The 17048-nt window shown below is 62.6% G+C and overlaps 3 protein-coding genes across 4 annotated transcripts; 2 read left to right on the forward strand and 1 right to left on the reverse strand.

Moving 5' to 3' along the window:
* The first annotated feature begins 966 nt into the window (after positions 1–966).
* SYDE1 (synapse defective Rho GTPase homolog 1) lies at positions 967–7398 on the forward strand. The gene is made up of 8 exons (XM_062015568.1): positions 967–1126; positions 2276–2941; positions 3505–4248; positions 4327–4541; positions 4628–4754; positions 4860–5017; positions 5402–5639; positions 5962–7398. Exons 1-8 carry the CDS (start codon positions 1039–1041, stop codon positions 6387–6389), a joined length of 2664 nt encoding a protein of 887 aa, XP_061871552.1. The 5' UTR covers positions 967–1038; the 3' UTR covers positions 6390–7398.
* On the reverse strand, positions 7390–12383 carry ILVBL (ilvB acetolactate synthase like). 2 transcript variants are annotated; one of them, XM_062015570.1, is made up of 16 exons: positions 12291–12383; positions 11583–11694; positions 11282–11483; positions 11051–11178; positions 10802–10940; positions 10491–10602; positions 10312–10411; positions 9938–10035; positions 9393–9529; positions 9181–9315; positions 8981–9095; positions 8609–8778; positions 8459–8529; positions 8301–8372; positions 8092–8197; positions 7390–7844 (listed from the first exon to the last, which is right to left on the reverse strand). In XM_062015570.1, the coding sequence occupies exons 2-16, from the start codon at positions 11685–11687 to the stop codon at positions 7666–7668; spliced, it is 1869 nt and encodes a 622-aa protein (XP_061871554.1). In that variant the 5' UTR covers positions 11688–11694; positions 12291–12383; the 3' UTR covers positions 7390–7665. The 2 variants fall into 2 exon arrangements, with proteins under 2 accessions (XP_061871554.1, XP_061871555.1); XM_062015571.1 differs by having other exon boundaries at positions 7762–7952.
* Positions 12384–13732: 1349 nt separating this feature from the next.
* On the forward strand, positions 13733–16779 carry LOC133628003 (uncharacterized). Its single transcript, XM_062015679.1, has 3 exons — positions 13733–14091; positions 15309–15342; positions 15839–16779. Exons 1-3 carry the CDS (start codon positions 13915–13917, stop codon positions 16249–16251), a joined length of 624 nt encoding a protein of 207 aa, XP_061871663.1. The 5' UTR covers positions 13733–13914; the 3' UTR covers positions 16252–16779.
* Positions 16780–17048: the final 269 nt, after the last annotated feature.

Genomic DNA, 17048 nt, shown 5'->3' on the forward strand with positions numbered 1-17048 from the left:
CCAACACCTCCCAATCTTCCCACGCCTCTCCCGGACGCCCCAAACGCCTCCTGGCCTCGGGCCGGTGCCTGGAGTGGGGGGATCCGGGACGTACCTCTCTGTCCTCGGCCAGGCTTCCCTCGCTCCGGGGCGGCCGCTGCCGCGGCCAGGCGGGCGCCGAGGCGGTCCCGCGAGTTTCGGTCTCCAGCCGCGGCGGGGCGAGTGCCGAGGCGGTCCCGCGGGTTTCGGTCTCCAGCCGCTGCCGGGCGAGTGCCGAGGCGGTCCCGCGGGTTCCGGACTCCAGCCGCGGCGGGGCGAGTGCCGAGGCGGTCCCGCGGCTTTCGGTCTCCAGCCGCGGCCGGACGAGTGCCGAGGCGGTCCCGCGGGTTCCGGACTCCAGCCGCGGCGGGGCGAGTGCCGAGGCGGTCCCGCGGCTTTCGGTCTCCAGCCGCTGCCGGGCGAGTGCCGAGGCGGTCTCGCGGGTTCCGGTCTCCAGCCGCTGCCGGGCGAGTGCCGAGGCGGTCCCGCGGGTTCCGGACTCCAGCCGCGGCCGGGCGAGTGCCGAGGCGGTCTCGCGGGTTCCGGTCTCCAGCCGCTGCCGGGCGAGTGCCGAGGCGGTCCCGCGGGTTCCGGTCTCCAGCCGCTGCCGGGCGAGTGCCGAGGCGGTCCCGCGGGTTCCGGACTCCAGCCGCGGCCGGGCGAGTGCCGAGGCGGTCCCGCGGGTTTCGGTCTCCAGCCGCGGCGGGGCGAGTGCCGAGGCGGTCCCGCGGGTTTCGGTCTCCAGCCGCTGCCGGGAGAGTGCCGAGGCGATCCCGCGCGTTCCGGACTCCAGCTCCCGGCAGCGCGGCCGCGGCATCCCAGGAATTCGCGCCGCGGGGGCGGGGCCGCGCCGCGGGGAGGGACCGGGGTGGGGGTGGGGGGGTTGGCCCGGGAGGGAGGGGAGGCCGATCCGGGCTTGAGGAAGGGGTCTGGCCGGACCGAGGGCACCGGGAAGGGCCGCGGGGTGGAGGGTGGGGAGAGGACCGACGGTGCCCTCAAGTGACGGGATCGGGGCGGGCGATGGCGGAGCCGCTGCTGCGACGGACCTTCTCGCGCCTGCGGGGCCGCGACCGCCCGCGCGGGAAGAAGCCGGAGGCCAAGGACGGAGGTACGGAAACCCTACCCCCCAAAAGAAGAGTCTCCCAGCACCCTGCGGTCCCTCCTGTCGCTCCCCCGGTTCAGGAACACATCCCTCACGAGGAAAGGCTTCCCGCGTCCCCAGGGCCCCTCCTGCCCCCCCGAAGGGTCACTACTCCCCAGGGACGGCCACTCTTCCCAAAAAGGCGTGCCTCTACCCCCAAGGGAGGGATGCCTGTCCCCCTCCTGCCCCTCCAGGAAAGACTATACCCCAGAAGGATCCCTAGGGTCCTCAGGGCCCCTCTTGCCCCTCTAACGAAGGGTCCCACGTCACGCTGGGGTCCTGATTCCCCCACCAAGCCCCCCCGACCCCACGTCCCCATTTCCCCTCCTGCCCCCAAGGAAGGGCCCCTCAGCACCCCAGCTCCCTCTGTGCCCTGCACAACTCAGAGCGTGCCTCCTTCCCCATCCCTACTGCCCCCAACCCCACATCTCTGGGAAGTGTCAAGCTCCCGTGGACCTGGGGGGACCCCCACATCAAGCCACAGCCCCATGGTGGGGGAGTCTGTGAGGTGCAGGGGAGCTTGGGGTGCATTTGGTAGAGGGGTGCAGGGGAGCTTGGAACGCACAAGTTGGAGAGATGCAGATAACCCGAGAGGGAGCAAAATTAACTCGGGGGACGTGCAGAGAATGGAGGTGTACGGTGTTCGGGGGGTGGGCACACACCCTAATGCGCTTGACGTGGGGGGATGGGACCCTGCCTCACAGCACAGAGCCAGGACACGCAGGCAGAGCCAGCTCTGTACCTGCTGAGTGTGGAGGGCAGGGAGTTGATCTGCGTCTCCTCACTTCTCTCCCTCTCGGGGCCCCCCACCCCCCCCCCACACTGGAGCAGTGGGAGCACGACCAGCAGTAAACAACCAGCAATCCCGCTTGGGCACAAAAGGGGCTGCGTGCAGCTGCCCGCCCCCACCCGAGGCCCCGCCCGAGCTGTCACACAGAAAAAGAGGGTTCCCCTCTGAGCTGGCAAGAGATTTGGGGTGAAGATGGGGGGTGGCCTCACACGATGCTCAGGGTGGTGCTAGGGAAGAGAGAGAGATGTGTCCGTGTCCCTGGGAGCCCCACATTGCTGTTTCAGGGACCCCCACACTCAGCTCAGCTCTTTAATTTCCTCCCACAGAGCATCCTCCGCCAAGCCCTGATTCTCCAGCGGACCCCGAGGCGGCATTGGCAGAGCCGGTACCGGCAGCATCCCGCAAGCAGAACTGGGCCCGTTTCTCCTGCGGCAGCCGCGATGAGAGGCGAACGCCACCTGCCAAAACCTCCCCGGATCCAGCGGACGCCGGTGAAATGGATCCCACCGCCGGCGGCTGCCAGCTCAGCGGCGAGCAGCCTCACGAGGAAGACGTGGAGCCAGCCGAGGAAGCTGAGGTGGTGAACGACTCTGGAGAGCTGGGCAGTCCCGGTAGGAGCCCCGGGCATGGGGCCTACCTGCAGAGCTTGGAGCGGAGCAGCCGGCACTGGGTGCTGTCATCGGCCAAGGGGCCGGGGCTGGATGAGCTGGGCGGTGGAGCCGAAGCAGATGCCAGCGCTGCCGGCAGCGAGGGTGAGATCTGGTACAACCCCATCCCTGAAGATGAAGACCCTCAACCTCGTCTGGGGAGAGGGAGCCGTGATGCCGAGAGAGGCCGTGGCGGGGAGTCGGCACCGAAGACGGTCGGGGAAGACCTCCCCTGGGGCAGTTTGGGGACGGCGGAGAGCGCCAGACCCCGCAGTGGCATGGCTCTAGCGCTGCCCGTGGCTGGCCGAGGAGAGGAGCCGGGAGCTGGCAGGACCCAGGCTTGCGGTGAGGGACGGCACATGGCTGCGGGGCAGGGAGAGTTGGGACAGTAGTGAGCCCGGTCACCCACAGCCCTTTTTCTTCCCGTCACCTTCCTGGGACAGTGTTCCCTGGTCCTGTCTCCATCTGCAGTCTCTGCAGTCTTTGTCCTCGCTCCTCCAAACCTGATGGTCCATGTCCTCCATACCCCAGCATCCCTCAGGCTCCGCAGTCCGTGTCCCTCTGGATAGCGTCATCCCAATGCCGTGTCCCTCATCCCTTCCCTGTCCCCAGGCCAGCAGTTCCCGTCTTGATCCTGGGCGGTGCTGCTCAAACGTCACAGTCCCTGTTCCCAGCATCCCCATCCCCTCCCCATGCCTCCAGAGCGTCTCCCAGACCCCACAGTCCCTGTTGCCACCCCAGAAGGGTGTCTCTAGGATGCCATAGTCCCCCTCCTCTCTCCATCCCACGGGAGTGATCCCCCAGACCCCACCCCCGCTACCCCCCGTCACACACCCCCTCATCCCACACAGGCTTCCCCCTGCTCCCCCTCCAAGACCCACTCACCCTTTTCCCCACACCCCCAACAGGGAAGGTGCCGATACCATGCGTGAGCTTGGGAACGTGGCCCACTGCCCCCTCGCCCCCCGCCAGCCCCAAAAAGGGCCGATCGCTCAATAAGGTGAAGTCCCCGGGTACCGTACGTCGCCTCTCCATGAAGATGAAGAAGCTGCCGGAGCTACGGAGAAAGCTGAGCCTACGCAGCCCCCGACCCCGGGGCCAAGAGAGTGGCACCTCACCCTCCGAAACCCACAAGGAATCCAGCAACGTCATCAGCCGCTACCACCTAGACAGCAGCGTGGCATCACGGCCAGGGCTGCCACGAGCCAGAGCAGCCGGCAAAGGCGGCTACTTGAGCGACGGCGACTCCCCGGAGCTGCCAGCCAAAGCCGAGGCACGTGCCGAGGCGGAGGACGGAGCAGATGGGCTGGACGTAGGTGCCTTCCGCCCCTACAGCTGCGGGGAGACGCCACCACGGTGCGGGCAGCACATTTCGGGGCTGGTGAGTGTCCACCTCCATGGCGTGCGGGACCTGAAGCCGCCACGGGCCGAAGCCCGGGAGGTTTTTTGCGTCTTGCAGGTGGACGCGGCCAACCGAGCGCGCACAGCACTGCTGCCCTGCAAGACGGCGTTCCTTGGCCTCAACCACACCTTCATCCTGGAGCTGGAGAGTGCCCGGCACCTCAAGGTGATCATCTTCTCCTGGGATCCTGCCTCTTGCCGTAACCGCCTCTGCTGCCACGGCACCGTGGTCCTGCCACACATCTTCAGAGGTATGGCCGCGTGGTGGCGGGGTCAGCCTGGGATTCAGCGACTCAGCGCCCCGTTGACAGTACTGCTGGGCTTCGCAGGTTGCCGGGCCCAGCAGCTGGCGGTGAGGCTGCAACCTCGCGGTATCCTCTACTCCAAATTCACTTTGGTGGAGCAGTGGGACGGTCCCGGTGACCGAGAACCCCGTGTTTTTGGCGTGGAGCTTGGGCAGCTGGTCGAGAGGGAGAAGACGGCCACCAAGGTGCCCCTGCTCATCCAGAAATGCGTCGCTGAGATAGAGAAACGAGGGTTAAAGGTGAGCAGGGATGTACGGTTACGGCTACGGGGGTTGGCAGGGGATGGACCCCCTCGAAACCATGGTCACGGTGTCCCCGTTTGCAGGTGGTAGGGTTGTACCGGCTCTGCGGCTCAGCCGCTGTCAAGAAAGAGCTTCGTGACGCCTTTGAGAGGGACAGCGCGGCCGTGATGCTGTCGGAGCAGCTCTACCCAGACATCAACGTCATCACGGGTTGGTGCTCACCCCCAGGGCAGGGGAGGTGTCCTTCAGGTCCCCCGCACCCCATGGGACCACGCTGATGTTTCCCCCTGCCTTGCCATGTTCCCTCGCCTACAGGAATCCTCAAGGATTACTTACGGGAGCTGCCCACGCCACTCATCACCCCCACGCTCTACCAGGTTGTACTGGAGGCCATGGCCAAGAGACCGCCCCGGATCTCCCCAGGAGAGCGGGATGCTGTCACCCTGCTTGACTGCCTGCCCGACGTTGAGAAGGTGGGTACCCAGCACCAAAAAAAAGCCGGTGCCCGGCCGTGGTGAGAGATGAGGGGGAAGAATCCAGCCCTAGGGTGGCCCTGAGATACCACTGCAGACAGTCCTTATTTCTTGATCTGTGGCATAGGGCAGATCCTCATGTCACCTCCCTTCTCAGGACCGCCCCAGATATTTTTCCGTGGGGTCTTCCCATCCTCCCAGTATCTAGTGACTTATTTCCACCTGCGTATTCACTGCGTTAGTCTGCCCCAGTGATGCCAGGGACCATTCAGCCAAACACCCCGGGGTAATTCCCCTTGGCTCCATTGGTGGGGGGAGGTAGGGAGGGTGAGACAAGGGGGTGATGTCAGAGGATGTCCTTGATGATGCCACCTTGTCCCCTAGGCCACACTGACACGGCTCCTGGACCACCTCAGCCTGGTGGCCTCTTTCCACAACTTCAACCGCATGAACTCGCAGAACATAGCCGTCTGCTTCGGCCCAGTTTTGCTCACCCAGAACCAAGAACCCCAACGTTTTGGCACTGGCACCCGTAGCTACACCCACAGCGAGGACATTGCCAGCGCCGTCGACTTCAAGAGGCACATCGAGGTGCTGCATTACCTGCTGCAGGCCTGGCCGGGTGAGCGGGAAGACACCTGCACCACACACACATACACTGGCAGCTGCTCTGGGAGATCTGTGACCCTCCCCAACATACCACCATACCCAGCAGCTGCTCTAGGGGTCCATGACCCCCAACACAACTGCTCCTAGACATCCTCCCCAGCCCAGGAAGGGATCTGTGACCCGCCCCCTACATCCTACTGTCCCCAGCAGCTGGTCCAGGTGTCTGGGACCTCCATGTTGCTGCTTAGCCAGGCTCTCTCCCCTTTTCCCACCCCTCCAAACACCAACATACCTCCCAGTGACACGCTGCCCCGCCCTTACCGCTTTTTCTGCAGCCCCCTGCTCATCCCAGGACCTCCCATTTTGGGACGAGGCACAGCACAGTTGCCGCCAGCAGCGCCGGGGGCCGCCGCTACGACTGGACCTGCTGGAGAGCGCAGTAGTGGCCCGTCACCGGCCCCGAGGCCCAGAGAGCCCCCCCAGCAACCGTTACGCCGGCGACTGGAGCGTCTGCAACCACCAATTCCTCCTGGTACCCGGTCCTGCTGGCGATGCCGACTATGACGAGGTGGCAGCCGGCGACGGTGACACCGGGGTGACGACGCAGCGCTCCCCGCATCGGCGGACCCTCTTCGTAGCCGATTTTGCCCTGGGTGAGGAATCTGAGGCATCTTTTGGCCCCTGCCTCAACCTCAAGGACTTTGACGCTCTCATCCTCGACCTTGAGCGGGAGCTTGCCAAGCAGATCAACGTGTGCCTGTGAGGCCTACGCCGGGTGAGCCTGCCGATGCCACCGTCACCGTTTCGGTGAGAGTGACCAAAAGCAAAACAGCACTTGCCTCTTAGTTGCCTTCGATTTGCACAGTGCCGAGCACAAGGGACCCCAGCCGGGACACGTTGTAGGGGGCAGGAGGCTTCTGCCCCTTCTCTCTCCCCCCAGTGGCCCCTGTTCCATGTATCCTCCCGGGGTTTTCGGCAGGGGCACAGGAGGGATGTGGGTTTGGTGCCTTGTGCTCGGCTTTTGGTTTTGTTTGTTTCAATGGCCAAATTTTGCCCTCAAGTGCCTGTTCACCCCCTTTGCCCTCTCTGCTGCCCCCCCTGCCCCCCCAGGCTGTTACAACCCCCAGGAAAAAAGTGACAAGGGTCCATGACCTCCGTTACTCAGCCTGGGGTTGGGGGACAGGGCCCCCCACCAAACCCTCCTTCCCACTTGTCACCCCAAGGAGGGTGACAAGGCTCCCTCCTGCCACTTCCCCCGAGCCTGGGTCGCAGCGGGGACTCTCCTCTCTATTTTCTAGCCTCTGCCCCACCACCAAAGGCAGGGGCTGCCGGTACGGGAGCACTACACTTTATTTATTACCCGAGCTTTGTGCGCAAGGGTAGGTGTGAGATGGATGGCGGCCACCATCACCACCTCCCATGCCCCTACACAACCCCTTTCTACCCTGAGAATCCATACTGCCAGTGTTACTGGGCTGGGGGGAGGCTCCCCAAAGTATTCACTCCTCCTCCCCACAAACTGCCTCACTCAGTATTAGTCTTAAAGGAACCAGCTGACTGTGAAACCAGCAGCCCAGCTGGGCTGAGCCACCAGTGTTAAAGGGCCTGGGCAGGGGGTGGACGTGGGTTCTGGGGGGGACAGTGACAAAGCTGTCCCCTGTTCCTAGCCTGGGTGGCCTGCCCCCCTCCACCGGGCATCGCTCTGCTTTGCTCAAGGCATTGCTCTGGCCTTGTCACCATCACCAGCAATAAACGACACAAGCTGCACTCGCCCCTGGGCTTTACAGGTGTGTTGGCATAACAAGGTCTTGCTGAAGGGGAGGAAGCGACAGTCCCCAAAGAGTCATTTATGTTGGGTGCCGGCACCCCAGAGACGCTGGCGTCGATGGCACAGGACGGCAGGCGTGGGCGTGCAGTGCCGCTTTATTGCCGGGGGAAGGGACACGGGGTTTGCCCCAGGGTTGGGGGTGTAGCACTACTGTCACCCAAACACATCCCACCTCCTCTGTCCCACGGAGGGCATTTCAGAGACACCGTTCCTAGACAGAGATGGAGCCGTCGCGGAAGTCTGTCTTGCCGATGAGGGCGTTGATGAGGACGGGGTGGCCTTGGCGAGACGCCTCCTGTGCGGCGCGGAGCACGGCCTCCAGCCGCTCACGGTCCGGACGACCCACCACCAGGCCTTTGCCACCCAGAGCTTCAGCCACCGCGTGGTAGTCTGTAGGGAGGGGACAGTGGTGGTGGCTGCTGTCACCTCGCTGGGAATGGCTTGGTTTTTAGGGTGACACGGTGCCACAAGGCATGGCCTCATCCTCCTCGGCGTGCCCTGGAGACACCTGACATGGCTTGATCCACCCCCAGCTGACATGATGCCACCAGGCATGGCTCAATCCACCCTAAGATGACACGAGGGGCACGTGGCTGTGCCCTAATCTGGGGACAAAGGCAGGGGGACCGGTGCTCACCCAGGTACTCGAGGCCACATGCCACATTGCTGCCTAGCAAAGCCACCTGCTCACGAGCAATCTGGCTCCAGCACGCGTCGTTGCCCACCAGTGCGATGATGGGTGTCTGCAGAGGACAAAGCACGGGGCTACCATGCCCTGCTGACACCCCAGGACAAGGCCGAGATGCTGTTTCCTCCCCCCACGCCCCCCTTTCAGTGCTGTCTCACCTTGTGCCGCACAAAGGTGTCAAACTCCATCAAACTGTAGCCCAGTGAGCCATCACCGTAGAGGACCCAAACCTGGCACCAGGGAGGGGACCAACACCATGAGACCACTCGGGCGGCACCGGTGGCTGCCATCCCCGGGGGTTGCTGCGTTCTCGTACCTCTGCGTCGGGACGGCAGAGCTTGGCGCCGAGTGCAAACCCGCCACCGACTCCCAGAGTGCCGAAAGCTCCTGAGGGGAACATCAGCGGCCATGACCCGGGTGTGCGACCCCTCACCAGGGGCAGCGTGCCCAAGGCAGGGTTCCTTACCAGGGTCCAGCCAGGCAAGAGGACGGCGGGGACGGACGATGTAGGCAGCGGTCCCCACAAAGTCCCCGCCGTCAGCCACCAGCAGGCTCTCTGGGGGCAGGAGCACGTCCAGGCGGTGCAGCACATCCAGGGGGTTCAGGTGGTCACAAGTAGGGGTCGCTGCCTTCTCTCTTTTTTGGGAAGACACCCAACTCCAGGCAAAGAAAAGGTGGACGGGGTCCCCCAAAAATGGGGCTGCTCCCCAAAGTTGGAGATGGGTTGGGATGCCTAAAAATGGGGAATGGGGATCCACCTCCCAGCCCCAAACAGGCCAAGAGCCCCAGCCTTCCCTGTCCCTGCTACTCTCCTTGCGCCCGTCCCCCATGCGCTCACCGGTTCTCTTGCTCCTTTTTCCGGTCGGCCTGGCGCAGTCCCTCGGCCCAGTCGCTGGGGCAGGCGTAGCCCCGAAGGCTCTGCGCCAACCGCACCACAAACGAAGCCGCGTCGCCTGCCAAGAACACCCGACTTGTCACACCCCACGGGATCTGCTTTAGTCGGGTGATGGAGACCCGGGGCCAGGAGAGGAGTCTCACCTTGCACGGCGAGCCGGGGTCTCCAAAAGACATCGGAATTGCGGAGGAGCTGTGCACGGTCCCGGTTAACGGCCACGACAGCGGTGTGGCGACCAAAAAGGCGCCCGTAGGACAGGCGGAAATCGCAGACTGCACCTTGGGGGACGCACACAGAGAGTCGGGACACGGATGCAGCGAGAGGGTATCCCCGCCCTGCACCCCATCCCAGGTACCTGCCAGCAGCACCAGGTCAGCGTCACGGAGAGCATCACGGCGGTTCTGGCGCAGGAGGAGGGGGCTACCGGGGGGAAGAAGCCCCCGCGCCATTCCCCCCAGGTAGCAAGGGATGCCCAGGGCCTCCAGCGCTGCGCTGTGGGTAGGCAGGCGTCAGCATGCACCCAGAACAGCTCACCTGGCTCCAAAATGGCCCAGTTTGGCCCCAGAAAACAGCTCAGTAGGAGTCCTAAACTGGCTTGTTTTAGCCCCAAGAAACTAGCTGGTCTGAGCTCCAAAACTCACTCACTTAGACCCCAACCTGGCTCAACTGTCCTTGAACTGGCTGGTCCATCCCCACACCCAGCTTAAGTATCCCCAACAGGCTCAGCTGTCCCCAAACCAGATCAGAACTCCTCAAATTGATCCTGCCGGCCCTAGAGCGGTTCCTTTCATCCCCAAACCAGCTTGTCAGACATGAAAACCGGCTCAGCCGTCCTCAGATTAGCACTGCCATCCCGAGACCGGTTCCATTTGTCCCCAGACCAGTTCCTTAGCGTCTCACCGCAGCTCCTCGGCTGGTGTGGGCGGCAGCAGGGCCTGGCTGCCCACCAGCACCAGCGGCTTCTTGGCCCGGCTCACCAGCTCGGCACATTGCTGCACCTGTGACCCAAAACCCACCGCCATGGTTGCGCTGAAACTGGCAGTGTTGGCCCCAAAACCCAGCCCTGTCAAACCCCCAAAACTAGCTTAGCTGAGCCCCAAAACAGCTGCTTTAACCCCAAAACCCAGCTATGCCATTCCCCCAAACCCACTCCAGCCACTCTTAAAACCATCCCAGCCCATCCCAGACTCATCCCGCTCCTCCCACAATGCCCACCCCTCCACGGACACCCCAAAAGCCCCAATCCACAGGGACTGGGTCCCCCCAAAACTCACCTCGTCATCAGTGGCCAAGGGCACCTGCACAGGCAATGGGGAGACGTCACGCTGATCCCAAGCACCCGCAAAGAGGTTACGGATGTAGTTTTTGAGGTACCTGGGGGAGGTCGGGGTGGATACTGGGGTGCTGCGACCAGCACCCTGGTAGTGTGCCGGGGTACTGGGCTGCAACTCACCACTGCACCACCTTTCCCCGCAGTCCCCGGCCGCTCTTGGTGCCTCCTATTTCTTTCTCTACCACATGAAAGGGGTAGAGGATGTCGATAGGGAGCTCCACAAAGACAGGTCCTATGGGGTGGGGGGTGCAATGGAGGAGAGGGAAGACATCCTAATGTCACACAGAAACGCTTTTGGGGTATAAACCCCTCCAATTCAAGCACCACCACCATGAAAGGCTGCTATAAAGCACAGCCACGCTGGGGGCAGGGGGAACACCACTCAAGCACCCTAGAGGTGCTTTATTGAGGTCCCCCCGAAGTTCTTTTACCGGGGGTCCCCGACTGTGCAGTGGCGATGGCTTTGCGGAGGGCAGGGACGATGTCGCGGACGGCGCGGACCGAGACGCAGGCTTTGCAGAGCGTCTTGAAGAGCGAGAGCTGGTCAATGTCCTGCAGTGCACCCCGACCCTGCGGACAGGAGAAACACGTGCCCTGAGCCCCGAACGCAAGCGGAAAAAACGTACCCAAACACGAGGCCAAGAAGGGGTATTTGGTTTGGCGTTCTTTAGGTCCCCCACCTTCTGCAGCGAGGCAGCTGCTCCCCCGATGAGCAGCACCGGTGACTCGGCCATCTGAGCGTTCTTGATGGCCGTCACCGTGTTGGTGACGCCAGGACCGGCGGTGACGGCAGCGACGCCGATGCGACCTGTGGGGAAGCGGACGAGAGAATGAGACACCCCAAAAAACCTTCATTCCATCTGCTGGGGCAGGAGAAGGTGCCGGCCATTGGACCCCCTCCACGTCCGCACCCGAGAGCCTAGAGACGGCGTCGGCAGCGAAGACGGCAGTGGCCTCGTGCCGGGTGTCCACCACACGTATTCCCATCTTCTCACTGGCCACCAAGATGGGGGAGATGTGGCCACCAGCCAAGGCAAACAGGAAGCGGATGCCGTGCGCCTTCAGCACTTCTGCCACCAACTCGCCGCCGTGCCGAGGGCTTTGAGGGTTCACCTGCAATGGTGAGAAAGATTTGCCAAGCCGTTGTCCAGGGTCGATTTAAAATCCAGCGTTTTTAGTAGAATCACAGTGTTTTCACCCAGTTCCTCTCACCTTGTGACAAAGCTGGTAGAGGAGCCCTAGGCGATATGCAACCCCCAGCAGTGCCATCGCCAGGAGCCCGGCACAGGCACAGCCAATTCCAGCGAGGAGATCCATAGGGACGCTGCAAAAACGTTGCCAGGATTGAGAGGAAAAGAACCAAAAGCCCCACGAGATGAGGTTCACGCTGACAGCTGCCAAAAATGCCATGGTGACCCCATCCCCCAACCCTGGGATGGCTCCGGGATGGCAGCAGTGGTTTGAACACAGATTAACCAAACCCAAAGTAAGTGAACACAGTTTAACTGTGCCCAGTTTAATAATAAAACCCAGTGCTATCAATCCCAGCACCAAACCAAACCTAGGCCGTTTGTTTAATTAGCAACTAACAAAGGTGGAGGCACTCAGCATCTCTCTGCTGCAATTCTTGACGCAGGTGTAAAGGCCCGAGGGGGAAAGACGAGGATGAAGCCTGATTTTCCCCAAAATGCCCACAGTTTGGAGCCAATCACCGCACCCAGAGGATTCAAATGCTGGATTTGCTCTCTGAACCTCAATTTCCCCCTTTGGGCTTTTACAAAAGGTGTACGGGTGTTGCAGCTCACCAGCGGTAAATGTAAGAGGGAAATGGGGCAGATGAAGGCTCAAACTGAGGAAAAACAACCTTGGTTTGGAGGTTTGGTACGCCTCGCCTCCCTCCCCCCGCTGGGATGGTGGTACCTGCTGCGTGACGACGAGGTGACGACAGGTCCCTGTGACAAAGGGGACAAAGTTCGGTCCTGGGTTTTCTACCTCGCTTTGACTGCTCCACCGGTTCCTTGTCCTCTCCTCTGTCTCACTGTCCCTGTGGACACTCGGTGTCCTGACGGTCTCCCCAACGCCGCACACAGCCCCGTCCCAATTATCTCTCCCCGCCTCCGACCCCAGTGTGACTCCTGCCCTTACTGTCCCCACAGCCACGGCGGGGTCACGGTGCGTCCCTCCCCCGGCCCCTCCGGCACCCCAAAGAACCGGCACAGCGCTCCCCGACCCAGCACCCGCTCCCTGCGCGGAACTTCCTGGCGCGCCCGCGCGTGCGCCCAAGCCACGCCCCCGTGGGCACGCCCCCGGCGCGTGACTCGATGGCCCTGCCCCTTCCTCCAGCGGGCCCGCGCGCCGGCCCCGCCTCCTCGCGCGCTGATTGGCGGAGAGCGGACAGGGGCGGGGCCTCCGCGGCCCCCGGGTTGGGGGCGCATCTCCCCCGCCATGGGGGTCGCGTTGCCCGAGGGGGAGATTGGATGAGGAGGTTTTACCTAGGGGGTCTCCAAGGTGGGAGGGGTCACCCATGGGACTCTCTGGGAGTTTTCCATAAGAGGCGGGGGTCTCATATGGATTGTAGCACATTGGGGGAGGCTCATGGGGGTCCCATGGGGGATAGGGGAGTGTTTCTTGTAGGTGTCCTGAGGGGGAGGGTAGATGAGGGGAGGCCCTCATAGGGAGATTCTCCTAGGAGGGGGCGGGTCTCGGAGGTCTCACTTGTAGGGGGTCTCTCATAGCAGGGGAGTTGGAGGTCTCACATGGTGGCAGGCGTGTCTAAGGTGATCTCCCACGCGTGTTCACGGGGTGGGTGAGGGTCTCCCATGGCGAGTTTCACGTGGGGGGAAGAGGGTGTCTCGCTTGAGCTGAGGTGGTCTCCCGTGGGGGAATCTCGCTTGGGAAGTTTCTTTCGGGGGAAGGGGTGGGCGTGTCTCTTGGGGGGGGGGGGGGCTCTTCCGTGGGGGGCTGCGGGGCAGTGTCTCCCTCCCAGGGCCCGCGCACACACGGGTGCTCGTGACACGAGCGGGCAGAGCTTTGCACCGGGGCGTCCAGGAATCTGCACCCTCCCACCCGCCACAAAACCCTTCCCGGCCCCGGCTGCCGGGCGCAGAAATTCCGGCTGGGCTCCGTGGAAGGAAACTCCAGGGCTCCGTCACGGCGGGAGGGAGGCGAAATCCCCGTGGGAGGGGTTGGGACACGGGACGCTTCCCCTCCACGGTGACGCCACCGCCGGGAGAGACCTCTCCACACACTCCCCTCTCTCCTGGGCTACCTCGGGCTCCCCCCGCCCCCAGTACCGCCGGTTCCTCCCCGGTCTGTCCCCACCCCCGGCGCCGGTGTGTCCCCACCTCCGGTCCCTCCTCGGTGCCTCCATAGTCCCTCCCAGGCTCCCTGGTCCGTCCCCATCCCCTCTTCTGTCCCTTTTTAGTGTCTCCCTTCCCATCCCGGAGTCGTAGTCCCCTCCCCGGTCCCCGCCTGCTCCCTCCCCGGTCCCCCCGCCCCACACGATCCCTCTATAAGGCGGCTCCGCCGCACGGTCTTCGCCGCGATGCCACGGCTCGCCGACCCCGAGACCCTCCCGCTGCCTCCCTGCCGCTGCCGGAACCGCTCCCGGAGCCGTTCCCGGCTCCTGCCGCTTCTCGCCGCCCTCGGAGCCGCCGCTCTCGGAGCCGCCGCTGCTGCCACCGCTCTGCTGGGGATGCTACGGGGGGGCACCCCGCCACAGGTGAGAACGGGGGGAGAGCGAGGGGCTCTGTCTATCCGTCCGGCTGTTCAGTTGTCCAAGCATCCATCTGTCCAATTTTCCAGGTACCTATCTGTCCACCTCTTCATCTGTCCATGTGCCCAGGTGTTCATCTGCCCAGGTGTCTGTTTGTCCAGATGTCCATCTGTCCTGGTGTCTTTCTGTCTGTCCAGGTGTCCATCTGGGGAGGATGAGTGTGCTCACCGGGGCAGGGGGTCTGTCCAGTTGTCTGTGTTTCTGTCTGCTCACTTGTCTGTATGTCCAGGTGTCCATCGGTCTGGTTAGCCACTTGTCCATCTGTCTGTGACCATTTTTATCTGTGTTCATCCCTGCTCAGTGTCTGTCTGAGTGTGCATCTAGATTTCCAGTTGTCTGTCTGCCCATCGAGGTGTCCATCTGGGTGTCCATCTTCTGTTTGCCCAGGTTTCCATCTGTCTCTCTGTCTAGGTGTCCACACATCCAGGTGTCCCTCTGCTCGAGTCTGCACCTGTCTGGATGTCCCAGTTATCAGACTGACTGTTCATCTGTCCAGATGCTCACCTGGTTGGCCACCCATATGTGTGTCTACCTGGCTGTCCAGCTGTCCATCTGTCTGTCAGGGTATGCGTCTGGATTTCTGTCCAGGTGTCTGTCCAGGTATTCTTCCTGCCCAGGGGTCTGTCCATCTGTCTGGGTGCCCATTGGTCCACATGTCTGTCTTTCTAGGTGTCCACTCATCTGTCTGTCCATCCATCCAGATGTCTGTGTACCTGTCTGTCTGTCCAGCTGTTCACTGTTTTGGGTGTCCTGGTGGCAGTGCAGGCGTCCATCCATCCAGGTGTCCATCTGTTTGCCCAGTGGTCTGTCAGTCTGTCCAAGTGTTCTTCTGGGCGTCTGTCCATCCGAGTGTCCACCTGTCCATCCTGGTACCTGTCCCTTTGGGTGTCTGTCCCGTCTCTGTCCACCCCCACTCCCATCCTTCTGGGTGTCTCTGTATGCATCCAGGTTTCATATCCTGGTGCTGTCCAGGTGTCTGTGTGGTCCAGGGCTCACCCCATCCCCTGGGGACCCCCCAAAATACCCATCAGGGTGCTGGAAAGTCCCCCTATCCCGATGCAACACCCAACTTCTCTTTCACAGAGAGGAGGGATGACATACATGGGGTCCAGGACTTTCAGGTCCTCCCCACCCACTGACACTCTCCCTCCTCTCCTTAACAGGCTGCCACAGCTGCCCATGTGCTGCTGAGTGCTGGTAAGTCTCCCAGGCTCAAAGTCATGGTGAGGGGCTCCAGGGAAGGGAGCAGAGGGGGTTATGGGAGGTGGGGGAGGAGTCCTCAGCTCGCCCAGTCATCTCGAAAATGGTCGCACGGGTTCCTCCTTCCGCCCTCGGAGAGGAAACGTCATCCCCGGGCCTGGAGCATCCGGGGGTGGCACAGGGCAGCCACAGTACCCGGGGCGTCATGGAGTGTCCCCAGCATGTCACGGAGCATCCTCCGTCCCTGTGGTGCCTGGAGTGTCATGGAGCATCCTCCCTCCGTACCTGTGGTTCCCGGGGCGTCACGGAGCATCTTCCATCCCTGTGGTCCCTGAGGCACCAACGGAGCATCTCCCTCCATACCTGCAGTTCCCAGGGTGTCATGGAGCATCCTCTGTCCCTGTGGTCCCCAGGGTGTCATGGAACATCTTTTGTCCCTGCAGTGTCACCGGCCAGGATCACTCACCATCTTGTCTCCTCTATCTCTCCCCAGGTTCGTTGTCGGGACCTGGCTGGCGCTATGAGGAAGGCATCAATGGCGTCTTCCTCAGCGGTGACGTGCAGATGACAGCCGGGAAGCTGCAGGTGACAGCGGGCGGCCTCTACCTCCTCTACGGCCAATTTACCCTCACCTGCACGGCCTCCTCTTGTCCCCATGGCACCATCGCCCTACAGCTCTCGCGCACCAGTTCACCGCGCCCATTGCTCACCGTGCCATTGACGCTGCCGGATGATGCGGGACCTGACCTGGCTCGTTCTGGTTTGACCCAAGCTGTCGGGCAGCTCCAGCCTGGGGACATCCTCAGCCTGGAGATGGTCGGGGACGTGGCTGGCGATGGGTGGCAGCTGTCACAGGATGAGCGGGAGGGCAACTTTGTGGGGCTGCTGCGTATCGCTGGGGGGTGACACGTGGCGTGGCGAGGGGGACAACCGGTAGGGTTTGAGATTGGTCACCCTCCTGGTTGGAAGTTGGGGATGTCCTGCTGATCTCTCTGGCTGACGATTCCGGTCCAAAGACCCCCACGCCCAGAGATTTGAGGACATCAAGGGACACTGCAGAAGCCTGTGGCTGGAGACCTGGGGCTAGTGCACCAACTGCTTGGAGGCTGGGGGACATCAGGAGACCTTGGAGACCTCAGTCCCTGAAGATATGGGACATTGAGGGACATCACAGACCCCTCTGCTTGAGTAGTTGAGACTGGAGACCACGTGCTCGGAGATGTGGGGACATCAAGGGACCTTGGGGGCCCCCATGATGTCCATTAGAGGACTCCAGTGCTAGACACTTGAGGACACCCAGGGACTGGGTCTCTGTTTTGGAGACCTGGGGTCCCAGCTGCCCAGTCTCTTTTCCCCAGCCGGCCTGGGGGGGACTCCTCTCCCTTTTTAAATTATCTGCTTTATTTATTATTCAATAGAGTTATTTATGATTTCCCTTGTTTCAAAATGGCCTGAATTGCTCCCCAAAAAAGCACCCCACTCCTCTAAAACCCAGGAGTGGCAGGGACCCGCACACCTGGGCTCCCACAGGAGGGGGCCTGGCATGGATGGGAAGCACAGATCTGTGGCTCAATTGCCACCCAGATCTTGGATTCATACCCTCTCCCAACCCCAATGGAGCAGGGACAAGGGAGAGGTGGCACAGCCTCATAACAGGCACCAGAGAATCTCCACTCTCTCACGAGAAAGGGCTAGTTTGGCTC

Source organism: Colius striatus, chromosome 26 (assembly GCF_028858725.1).
Source record: "Colius striatus isolate bColStr4 chromosome 26, bColStr4.1.hap1, whole genome shotgun sequence".
NCBI lineage: Eukaryota > Metazoa > Chordata > Aves > Coliiformes > Coliidae > Colius > Colius striatus.

What these genes read in the sequence shown, in the direction of transcription:
- ILVBL (XM_062015570.1), bottom strand. Translation starts at nt 11,687, where the DNA reads ATGGATCTCCTCGCTGGAATTGGCTGTGCCTGTGCCGGGCTCCTGGCG. An exon ending in TGCACAGTCGGGGACCCCCG is followed by an intron (nt 10,603 to 10,801) that starts GTAAAAGAACTT and finishes CCCACCCCATAG; the next exon opens with GACCTGTCTTTGTGGAGCTC. An exon ending in TCTGCCGTCCCGACGCAGAG is followed by an intron (nt 8,373 to 8,458) that starts GTACGAGAACGC and finishes CCCTGGTGCCAG; the next exon opens with GTTTGGGTCCTCTACGGTGA.
- LOC133628003 (XM_062015679.1), top strand. Translation starts at nt 13,915, where the DNA reads ATGCCACGGCTCGCCGACCCCGAGACCCTCCCGCTGCCTCCCTGCCGC. An exon ending in GGGGGGGCACCCCGCCACAG is followed by an intron (nt 14,092 to 15,308) that starts GTGAGAACGGGG and finishes TCTCCTTAACAG; the next exon opens with GCTGCCACAGCTGCCCATGT. An exon ending in CCATGTGCTGCTGAGTGCTG is followed by an intron (nt 15,343 to 15,838) that starts GTAAGTCTCCCA and finishes ATCTCTCCCCAG; the next exon opens with GTTCGTTGTCGGGACCTGGC.
- SYDE1 (XM_062015568.1), top strand. Translation starts at nt 1,039, where the DNA reads ATGGCGGAGCCGCTGCTGCGACGGACCTTCTCGCGCCTGCGGGGCCGC. An exon ending in GCCTGCCCGACGTTGAGAAG is followed by an intron (nt 5,018 to 5,401) that starts GTGGGTACCCAG and finishes CTTGTCCCCTAG; the next exon opens with GCCACACTGACACGGCTCCT. An exon ending in CCTGCTGCAGGCCTGGCCGG is followed by an intron (nt 5,640 to 5,961) that starts GTGAGCGGGAAG and finishes CTTTTTCTGCAG; the next exon opens with CCCCCTGCTCATCCCAGGAC.